General features: G+C 50.5%; 2 protein-coding genes across 3 annotated transcripts; both read left to right on the forward strand.

Moving 5' to 3' along the window:
* The first annotated feature begins 199 nt into the window (after positions 1-199).
* On the forward strand, positions 200-1,905 carry znf593 (zinc finger protein 593). Of its 2 annotated transcripts, none has more exons than XM_023834682.2 (4): positions 200-333; positions 725-938; positions 1,047-1,109; positions 1,574-1,905. In XM_023834682.2, exons 2-4 carry the CDS (start codon positions 739-741, stop codon positions 1,698-1,700), a joined length of 390 nt encoding a protein of 129 aa, XP_023690450.1. In that variant the 5' UTR covers positions 200-333; positions 725-738; the 3' UTR covers positions 1,701-1,905. The 2 variants fall into 2 exon arrangements, with proteins under 2 accessions (XP_023690450.1, XP_023690451.1); XM_023834683.2 differs by lacking the exon at positions 200-333 and adding an exon at positions 345-553.
* Positions 1,906-3,208: 1,303 nt separating this feature from the next.
* On the forward strand, positions 3,209-10,116 carry selenon (selenoprotein N). The gene is made up of 12 exons (XM_023834627.2): positions 3,209-3,659; positions 4,577-4,694; positions 4,774-4,904; positions 5,399-5,611; positions 5,943-6,067; positions 6,286-6,423; positions 6,529-6,610; positions 6,944-7,138; positions 7,226-7,331; positions 8,033-8,145; positions 8,527-8,628; positions 8,897-10,116. The coding sequence occupies exons 1-12, from the start codon at positions 3,435-3,437 to the stop codon at positions 9,065-9,067; spliced, it is 1,719 nt and encodes a 572-aa protein (XP_023690395.2). The 5' UTR covers positions 3,209-3,434; the 3' UTR covers positions 9,068-10,116.
* Positions 10,117-10,229: the final 113 nt, after the last annotated feature.

The following is a 10,229-nucleotide window of genomic DNA, read 5'->3' on the forward strand; positions in this document are numbered from 1 at the left end:
TCATAAAACACAATTTGCAAATCTTGGGTTTATATTAAACCCACGTGTGATGCGTAAAATATTCCCATCCCTATCTAAGTATTGCACACCTTGCTTTGTATATTGACACTTCCTAAACAGCTAGTATGTGGACGCGCAGTTTCTCATTAACCGCTAGTCGTTTTACTCGAGCGCCCCCTGCCGGTGGTTTTTAATATAGGGTAATAACCCGGAAACGATAAGAAAAGGGTCATGAAGCTCACATGGCAGAGTGGCAGAGGTGTGGAAGTCTTCCGCGAAGTCGTAATCTACAGCGCAGAAAAGTAGTGGTGGCGTAGCGTTACCGGGCTGAATGTAAGTTTTCTTTTTTTATAATAATAAGGAGAAGGATAAAAGTAGAGAGTCGACTGGACTGTGCAAATTGAAGCGTATTTATATTGTTAAATTTTGGTATAGCTTAAGTGGGCTATCTAAGGCTAAGAACTAGCAACCTCGCTACATTGTACAATTTTTGGAGGACCAAAGTAAAGGACTTTTTATGTTTTGGACATTACTAGCTCGATTATACCACATGGTGAGAATTCACAACAAATGTTTGCGTATATGTAGTACACATGTTCTTGTATAACTGGGTACTCTACGATAAGTATAGATCCGCCCGTTGTTCAGTCTGCAGGAGTCATCTGAATTCTGTTGAGCAACCGTGTCGATTTGAAGTGCTGTCTGTGCATTCGTTTTGTTGTAGAGTTGACATTGGTCATGGGGAAATCTAAGCAGACGGGCAACCACAAAAGTGACAAGAAGAAGAACATTGCCAAGACGTGGAAGACGAAACGTCGAACAAAGGACCTCGATCAGATTCACGATGACATGAAACCTGACAATGCAGCCAGGCTGCTTAAACAGGAGCCAGACTATGATGTCACGGGGTGCGCTCAGTTCTACTGCCTGCATTGCGCGTGAGTAGCGCGTCTGCATAGTGACGTCTTCAATCTGTGCGACACAATGCCATGGAAGGTGCACTGTGAATTACAACATTAGTAATAAAACTTGATTTTCATTGGCAGGCGATATTTTGTAGATTTGAAAACCATGAAGGAGCACTTCAAGACCAAAGTACACAAAAAACGGTGAGTTTTACATAATATCCATTTCTATCTACAGATAAGTGCGTTTAAGTGTATTTTCTGACAGACTGCTGGGCCTTATAAGAGTGAGTGTCTGTGAGTACTTGTGAGTACTTTTGAGTATGGCCTGTGACCTGCTGGCTTACAAAGAGCTGTCTGGGGGCCCACCACAGGCGTGGACTCCTACGATGAGCACACCCTGCTTTTCATTAAACTTAATGTTCTTCAAGTTTTATAATTCTAGCACGCCCCTGGGGGTGGGCAGCCAGTCCACCTTAGATGTCCAGAGATATTTTTCTTTGCCTTACTGGGGAGTTTTTGGTTCCTCTCCGCTGTTGTTTTCCAGCATTCTTTCTCTTTCCTGCGTTTCGTGCCCCAAGCTCGTCAAGTGAAAGACGCTGTGTAAAAATAAATTGATAATTGAGTACCGTCATGAGGTGTTGTGCATTAACCCCCCCACCCCACAGGCTGAAGGAGCTGCGGGTGGAGCCGTACACCCAGGCGGAGGCTGAGAGGGCAGCAGGAATGGGCTCCTACGTCCCCCCCCAAAGCGTGCATGTGCAGACGCAGCCTGTGGAGGAGGAAATGAGCTGACTGCACGGGGGCCGGGCTTCTGCCCCCTCCGGGCCTGTGATGCGACCAAGGGGGGAGGCGGTAGCTCCCTTTATCCCTCCCAGGGGGCTTTTATGGTGCGACAGAAACGCTGTCTGCGTATTTATGTACACGCATGTAAATATAACAGGTTTGTGTATAATCTGTGTACAGTGGCCTACAGGCATAATAAAGGTCTGAACGTTTACTATTGGTGATGTGATAGTGGAAGATAAGGCTGGGTGGCATGCCGGTGTTGCGGGCTGTAATCTGAATACTTGTCCTTATCAGGTATATGTAACCGGTTTATCTGCATTGTGTGAATCAAACACACTCTGATGCCAAGTTGTGAAAAAATTGACAAATTAAAAATAAACTGATTGTATGCAATTATGCACATTAATTTACAGTACATACCACTCCTCCCAAAACTTAGAAAAAAGTAATACCGTGATATACCGTAAGTCTTGTGGGGGAAGGTCAACCAGTGAACCAGAGGTCATGGGTGCCCAAGGGTGACTGATGTGCATGGGGAGCGAAGGCTGGCCTCTCTGGTCTGATCCCACAGGAGACCTACGGTACCACAAACTGCTGAAAAAGTTAATGCTGGCTATGATTGAAAGGTGTCAGAACACAGAGTGCCATTCTGATGAGTCACATTTTCTTTTATATCATGTGGATGGCGAAGTGCATGTGCATTGTTTACCTGGGAATGATATAGTACCAGGATGCATTATGGGAAGAAGGCAAGCCCGCGGAGGCAGTGTGATGCTCTGGGCAATGGTCTGCTGGGAAGCCTTGGGTCCTGGCATTCATGTGGATGTCACATTGACACGTACCACCTACCTAAACATTGTGGCAGACCAAGTACACCCCTTCATGGCAACGGTATTCCCCAATGGCAGTGGCCTTCTTCAGCAGGATAATGCACCCTGCCACACTGCAGAAATTGTTCACGAATGGTTTGAGGAACATGAAAATGATTGCAAAGTGTTGACTTGGCTTCCAGATTCCCCAGATATGTCCAATCGAGCATCTGTGGGATGTTCTGGACAAACAAGTCCAATCCATGGAGGTCCCACCTCACCACTTACAGGAGTTACAGGATCTGCTGCTAACCTCTTCCTGCCAGATACATTCACCTTCAGAGTCTCGTGGAGACCATGTCTGGACGGGTCAGAGCTGTTTTGGCGGCAAGTGGTTTTAATGCTATGGCTGATCGAAATATATGTGTATACGACACTTGACAGGATTACAGCATTTTAGCCCCAAGAATACATGCAATTTATGTAACAATTATAAACATAAAACCACCATAATGGAATTATTTTTATGCGAGTTTTTATAGACCTGATTACATGCGCCAAAGTAATAATTATCTGCCAAAACGCACGCCAATGCGCTCATAAGGCCATACGGAAAAAATATCCTGTAAAGTGTAATTAAGGTCTGGCGACAACAGCGAAGGAATGCGTGCGCTGGCCCTTTAAGATGCCGCAGCTAGAGCAGCCAAGAGCCAACCCTCCATGCCCCCCGGGGGACCGAGCCGGAGGAAAACTGCCAAGGCGGTGTCGCCGCTGTTTTCTCGGTGTGAGTCTGGCCGCAGTTTGCATGGATCCAATGCGGTGGCTTTGTTTTGTTGGAGTAGTATAAATGAGCTGCAAGTTCAAGCGAGCCTGAAAATAGGTCAGAGCTGCGAGCCCGGTCGTCTGTGGATGTGCAGAAGAGAGTAACAGGATGGCCGCGGACGTGAGGAAAAGAGGAAGCCAGGCGGCGAAGAGAGAGGTGGCCTCGGACGGCAACCAGGCAGAAGGTAGCGCCGGAGACGCCGTGGGAGCGCGCCGAGGCTCCGCCGCGTCCAGCTGTTCGAGGCTATTCCCCACGTTACTGATGCTGCTGGCCGTCCCCATCGCCGGCATGGGATACAGATACTACCAAGGGGTGCAGCTTCTTCAGCGGCATGTAAGTCGCTGGGCGATGCTTTCTTCCTCCAATCTGCGAATGGTTATGAATTAATGAAATGCATACGACCGCTATTCCCATTAAGGTGCTTAATAACGCATAAAGGATGAGGCACGCTGCTCCTGTCTCTTTTTACTGCCGTGTTGTTCAGCCCCATGAAATCCGCTTGTATTGTAATTTGAGGTTTTGGGGTTTGCAGAGATACGTTAGGATTCCTGATCATTTCATGTGCGACCTGGATTGTCAACGTTGGAAGTCCTGAATGTTCTCGGGATTGTTTAATTACCTCTGGGCTTTAAAAGTGCCACGTACTAACTTCTGGAAGCTAGAAAGTTAGCGCTAACATCACGCATCTGTTTTTGTAGGGGGTGGGCGGGGGGCTTATTGCAGCTGCCAATGGATTTCCTCTGTGCGGCGGATCGTCCATTGAGGAGCTGCGCTTAGTCACGAAGTCTGTCAAAGAAACGGTGTCTTCTGGGCACCAACGCGGAAAATCCGTGTTTTAATAATGGCGCGCTGATAATGTCATTCAAGCCCCTTGTTTTACTTTGGATGGCAACTGTTATTTGTCTCCATCTTTAAGATGTAAGATTTGGTCACATTCTCAATTATACTGGAGTAATTTGCAGTGAAATCTGAATCAGGCAAAAGAGTATCAATAAAGGTTAAAGGGGGGGGGGGGGGTGGTATTGGACTGACTGAAAACAAAGACTAAATATTACACAAATCAATACACCATCTAAAGTTAGACCACAGCAACAGTGGTGCAGTTCCTTGCTGGATGATATGTGCAGTACTTTTGAGAACATACCTGGAATACGATGTTTAGTGCTGACCCAGCTGAGGACTTTGACACACAACCCAGTCATCAAATGGCACAAGAGCGTGAACTGAACTTCACATCTGTCTCCCAACAGGAAGCAGGTCTTCGAACCCTGGGCACTGAAGGGTTGTTCCTGTTCTCCTCACTGGACACGGACCATGACTTGTACCTCAGCCCAGAAGAGTTTAAGCCCATTGCGGAGAAACTCACAGGTCTGGCCGACATCTTTGGGCCTCTCCCAGGTCCCACCCCTTTCCCCACGCTATGACCGACCCTCCCCCCTCCCATTAGGTATGTCCTCTCCAGTGGAGTTTGAGGAGGACCTGGTTGAGGACCCCAATGGTGAAACCCTGACGGTGGAGGCGATCATGCAGCCCCTGCAGATGGAGACCATGACCAAAAGCAAGGACGGCTTTCTGGGGGTAAGGAGGGGGGTGTCGCCTAAAGCCGTCAGGGGAGAAAATCCCCCCCCCCCCCCCCCAAAATAACTTAATTGGACAGTCTTCTGGTTGAAGTGGCTTCCTTTGTAATGTGATCTTATTTACTCAGGAAATCTCTTTTCCTACCTGTAGAATTGGGTTAAAAGAAACGCGATTCAAATAAATGCCAAAGTCGTCTGCGGAAGGAGATGCGATATGAACTGGATTGTTGGCTTAGATGTGAAATGGAAAAAAGCGTAAACAAGCATTTCTCTGTCTCTGGAAAAACCACCAAAGGTCAGCAGTATCCCCACAAATTCTGTGGATTTGTCTGCTGCCCGCAGCTGCAGTGAGAGCCAAGTAATGTCTGGACGACTGCACAGGCAGCTGGATCGGATTTAGCAGAAATCTCGCTGTTTGGATCTGATGTGATTTTCCTTCAGTCTCCTGCCGAGCCGCCAGCCAGCAGGGCCCCTAACTGCCGGATGCGTCCCCAGGTCACTCACAGCTCCCTGAGCGGCCTGCGGTCCTGGAGGAGCCCTGCTGTACCTTCCTCCGTCTTCTCCGCCAGCCAGTTCAAGGCCTTCCTGCCTCCCAAGAACAAGCTGGACGTGGGTGATCCCTGGTGGATCATCCCCAGTGAGCTGAACATCTTCACTGGGTACCTGCCCAACAACCGCTACCAGCCTCCAGCCCCGCGGGGCAAAGAGGTACCACGTCACCAGGGAGGGTGCTGGGACAGTAGTGCACTGCGCACCAGGAGTACCAGTGATTGCAGGACCTTGCACTGCTTTCACTAAAAAGTGTGAATCCCAGATTAGTGTGATTCTTATAACAATTTTCAGCCTAAATTTCACTTTGTTTGTTGGCTTCTGGCTCTAGAAGTTATTTGGTCGCCAACCTGCCCAAGAATGACAAGAATATTGCCCTCTATTAAGAACTGTTTGCTAGTGCAAACCTGCTGCTCAAAACTCTAATAGTAAAAGAGTCTAATGTATCTTCCTCTCCTCCTCTTCCTTTTTCTCCTCCTTCCTCCTCCAGGTGATTATCCACTCCCTGCTCAGCATGTTCCATCCCCGGCCCTTCATCAAGTCTCGCTTTGGCCCTCAAGGCGCAGTCGCCTGCATCCGAGCAGCCAGTGATTATTACTACGACATCGTCTTCAGGTGAGGGGCTTTGGGCTCAGGCTGGCCTGCTGGCTTGTTGCCAAGACGCTCACGTCCCTGTGAGCCCTGCGTACTGGTGAGTGAATGCAGTCAGTGCCAGAATCGGGGCAGCAGTGCCACTGGCTGAGCCCCACCACTCGGTGAGAGACTCCCCTTTCCGTCTGTCAGCCGGCCTCCTCAGCTCGGCCGTTTCTGATATTCCCCGCTTTCCTCCGCAGGATTCACGCCGAGTTCCAGCTCAACGACATTCCCAACTACCCCTTCTGGTTCACGCCAGGCCAGTTCACCGGCAGCATCGTGGTCTCGCGGGACGCCTCGCACGTCCGTGAGTTCCACCTTTACGTTCCCAGTGACAGGTAGGGTGCCGCTGAGGTCAGCACTGTGCCGTTTGCGCCACATGAGACGCGAGAAGAACCTTCCGGGTTAATGGCCACGCGGCTTCCTGCCTGCCTGCTGCTCAGGTCGCTGAACGTGGACATGGAGTGGCTGTACGGAGCCAGCGAGAGCAGCAACATGGAGGTCGACATCGGCTACCTGCCCCAGGTACGGCTCCCATCTTCCTCCCACGCTCTGGCATTTGGCTTTTGATTTGCCCAGTGCAGTACAGCTTCATCCCTCCATCCCTCCCTCCCTCTCTCCCTCTATCAGCTGCTTCTTCTGGCCAGCATTACAGGGGTACACATTAATCTTAAAAGGAGTTAACGTCCTTTAAGCACAGGCTCCCCACATGAAAGGGCCTTTGTCCTTCATCTGAGCACTTAAGCAGGTAACAGTGAGCAGAGTGAGAATGTGGAGCGGCAGGTACTAGAGCCGACCTTGAGAGGGACCGGATCCGTATGGGTCTGGAGCTGAGCGCTCGCTATCTGTCGCCCACAGATGGAGCTGAAGGCCACGGGACCCTCCGTCCCCACTTTCATACACGACGAGCATGGGAACGTGATTGACAGCAGGGTGGGCGGAGCCGACGGGGACCCCGTCCAGTTCGTGTTTGAGGAGATCCAATGGAAGTCGGAGATCAGTCGTGAGGAGGCGGCTCGGCGCCTGGAAGTCACCTTCTACCCCTTCAAGAAGGTGCGTCTCTACTGCGGTCCGGTCCAGCGGAGCCTGCAGCTCTCAGCCCTCCTGTACCAGCTGAACTGACCGCTCTCTCTGCCGCAGGTGTCCTACCTGCCGTTCCCCAAGGCCTTCGACAGGGCCCAGGCGGAGAGGAAGCTGGTGCACTCCATCTTGCTGTGGGGGGCTCTGGATGACCAGTCCTGCTGAGGTGAAACGGAAAGTTGCATTTTTACGCAGTCGCTGTTCGTGTGTATATACAGTAGTCCCCCATATCTGTGGGTGATACGTCGAAGACGTACCGTTAAAAGTTGAAATCGCAGATAATAGGGAACAATCTTCAGACAACATATATAATGTGACTTTCAGGTAATGTTTAATTGATAAATTACGCACAGTAAGACGTGATAAATACAGTAAAAATAAAGTACCTTGTACATTATTATATAGCCCTGTAGTAGTGTACTCTCTCTCAAATTAAATGGATTCTGACAGTTTTTAGCCTAATTCTCAAGGGACTATAGAGCAATGAAAATCATGATTTTTATTCATTTTTATAACATGCCATAATAACATGGCAATGAATGTGATTGGGGAGAACGGCAGAGGCAGGCTGAATGAGAGCTCTGTGTGAAGCACGGGTTTGGAGGCAAAGGGAGACGTCTGTTAGCGACTGGGCTGCTGGATCTCACCATGTTGCAGCCTGAACTTACTTGGCGCGCAGTTTGAATCTTTTCTGGAATTAACCAATTTTTGTTTTTCGGACGGCGATAAACCCCGGATACTGGGGTCCCACTGTATGCATGGCACCTCCCAGTGAATCCGCAGCCTCTGTGGACAGCACTGAGTGACAGTGCACCTCCAGCCTGCATCTGAGTTTGGTCTCCTCCCTCCCTCTCCCTCCTTCTGCAGGTTCGGGGCGGACTCTCCGGGAGACAGTCCTGGAAAGTTCGCCCGTCCTGGCTCTGCTCAACCACAGCTTCATCAGCAGCTGGTCCCTGGTGAAGGAGCTGGAGGACCTGCAGGTTAGTCGGGGGGGTGGGCTTTCTGCTGCTCAGCAAGGCAACCGTGGCCTTGTGTTAGTAGCTGTGGAACTATTTGCCACGGCACACGAGAGAACCTGTGCTTCTCACAAGGAGAACGCATGGGGGTGCACATGGCCACATGCAGAGGATGGAGACCCCAACAGGAAGGTCGAGTGCAGGACCAGGCAGCCCTGATCCTAGAAGGATAGAAAAGCTGCTGGGTACCGGCCCTCCGGATCAGGGTCGCCCGCCCCGGTCTGGCGTGTTTCGTTCACTTGCTCATTTAAAAGCCGACTTGGGTTGGCGAATGACCTTCCAGTCCCTTTTCTGTATTAGCCTTCATCACATGGACATGACGTCTTCATCGTTTCCCCCTGACAGGCTGACCCCCGCAATCCCGCCCTGAGCCGCCTGGCTGCCTTGCACCTGGAGAAGTACAACTTCCCCGTGGAGATGATCCTGGCACTGCCCAATGGCACCGTGGTGAGTGGCTGATCTTGGCGCTGCCCAATGGCACCGTGGCGAGTGGCTGATCCTGGCGCTGCCAAATGGCACCGTGGCGAGTGGCTGATCCTGGCGCTGCCCAATGGCACCGTGGCGAGTGGCTGATCCTGGCGCTGCCCAATGGCACCGTGGCGAGTGGCTGATCCTGGCGAGTGGCTTGGCAGTGCTTAGTGCTCCAAGTCCCACACCGCCTTACCATGACACCGTCATTTTTGATTAATATGATGATTATTTTTCTCCCTAACAGGTGCACCACATTAATGCAAACTACTTCCTGGATCAGACAGCCATGAAGCCAGAGGAGGAGGAACATACCACTTTCAGCTTCTCGGGGGGGTTTGAGGACCCTTCCACCTCCACCTACATCCAGTTCCTCCAGGAAGGGTTGGAGAAAGCTAAAGATTACTTAGGGTCATAAGATACTTTAGAGAACATATCTACACACTTGTAGAGATAACGATGGTCCAACCTGGCTTCCAGAGGTTTTCCAAACTCTGGAAGGACTATGGGGAGCCTGACTCAGCCCCTCCCCCCCCTCCGGCTGCTGGTTGACTCCACAGTGAGTCTCACCTTATCTGTTCGGTTTCTGTAGGAGCTGCTGGGTTTTGCCCAGTATCGAGTTTATGCCTCGTTTTCTGCTTAATACCCGTCCTGTCAAGGGCTCCTTACTCATCCTACGTTGAACACGACGCCGTCGACCTCAGCTCTTACTCGCCTGTAACACACTGTGGGAGCCGCCCTCTTCCTTAGGGTGATTGTATTATGCTGATGGTCTGGTTATGAAGACACTGTTTGATGGACTGAGATTCTGTCCCTTCTGCCATAAGCGAAGGCTGCACTATCTGTTATTACTCTGAAGATTTTTTAAATTTTATTCTGTATTCTTAGTGGCGTACGATAACCCTGTACATTCCCTGGGCTTCCTGTGAACATCAGCGCCGCAATTTGTCCTCCGAGGCACAGGGGGCGCTTGAACGTCTGCTTCCTCGGCTTTCAGCATTTTGTGAAGGCCTGATCCGAAAGTCCCGAGTGGACGGGGCCAGGCCTGATGTCATTGCTGAAACTCTTAGGAGCAGCATCAGCCCTCTGGTCTCTGGAGGACAGTGGTACCCCCCCCCCCACCGATCCATTTGGTCTGAAGGTTGGCCATCTGGGCACCTGACATCAGGGATACGAAAGCAATGGCTGCATGTACTTTGATTAGCAATGGCAACTTCCGCAAGGAATTCAAACAAGAATGTGTCACTGATATGAGGGTGGGGGGCTTTGCTTTGGTCCCCCGCAAACAAGCCGTGCTTGAAGCTGGTTCACAGCAGACCAGCTGCACGTGCTCAGGGCTGATGGAGACTCTGCTGGCCGTCTGATCTTCACAGGAGCAGAATGGAAACAAGGCTGTCGGTTCCTGCCTTATACCACTGAAGAAAGGTTCTCTCTCATTTGGCTAAATAAAGTGAGACCTTTTTAAAATGGCCTCTTCTCATCACTGCCCTGCTGTTGCCAGCCAGCCCCAGCTGCTAGTTGCTAATGCACACCGATCTCTGTACTAAAATGGGGCAGACAATAAGGCACGGACAATACGG

This window comes from Paramormyrops kingsleyae, chromosome 14 (assembly GCF_048594095.1).
Source record: "Paramormyrops kingsleyae isolate MSU_618 chromosome 14, PKINGS_0.4, whole genome shotgun sequence".
In the NCBI taxonomy this organism is placed as follows: domain Eukaryota; kingdom Metazoa; phylum Chordata; class Actinopteri; order Osteoglossiformes; family Mormyridae; genus Paramormyrops; species Paramormyrops kingsleyae.

What these genes read in the sequence shown, in the direction of transcription:
- znf593 (XM_023834682.2), top strand. Translation starts at nt 739, where the DNA reads ATGGGGAAATCTAAGCAGACGGGCAACCACAAAAGTGACAAGAAGAAG. An exon ending in TTCTACTGCCTGCATTGCGC is followed by an intron (nt 939 to 1,046) that starts GTGAGTAGCGCG and finishes TTTCATTGGCAG; the next exon opens with GCGATATTTTGTAGATTTGA. An exon ending in ACCAAAGTACACAAAAAACG is followed by an intron (nt 1,110 to 1,573) that starts GTGAGTTTTACA and finishes CCCACCCCACAG; the next exon opens with GCTGAAGGAGCTGCGGGTGG.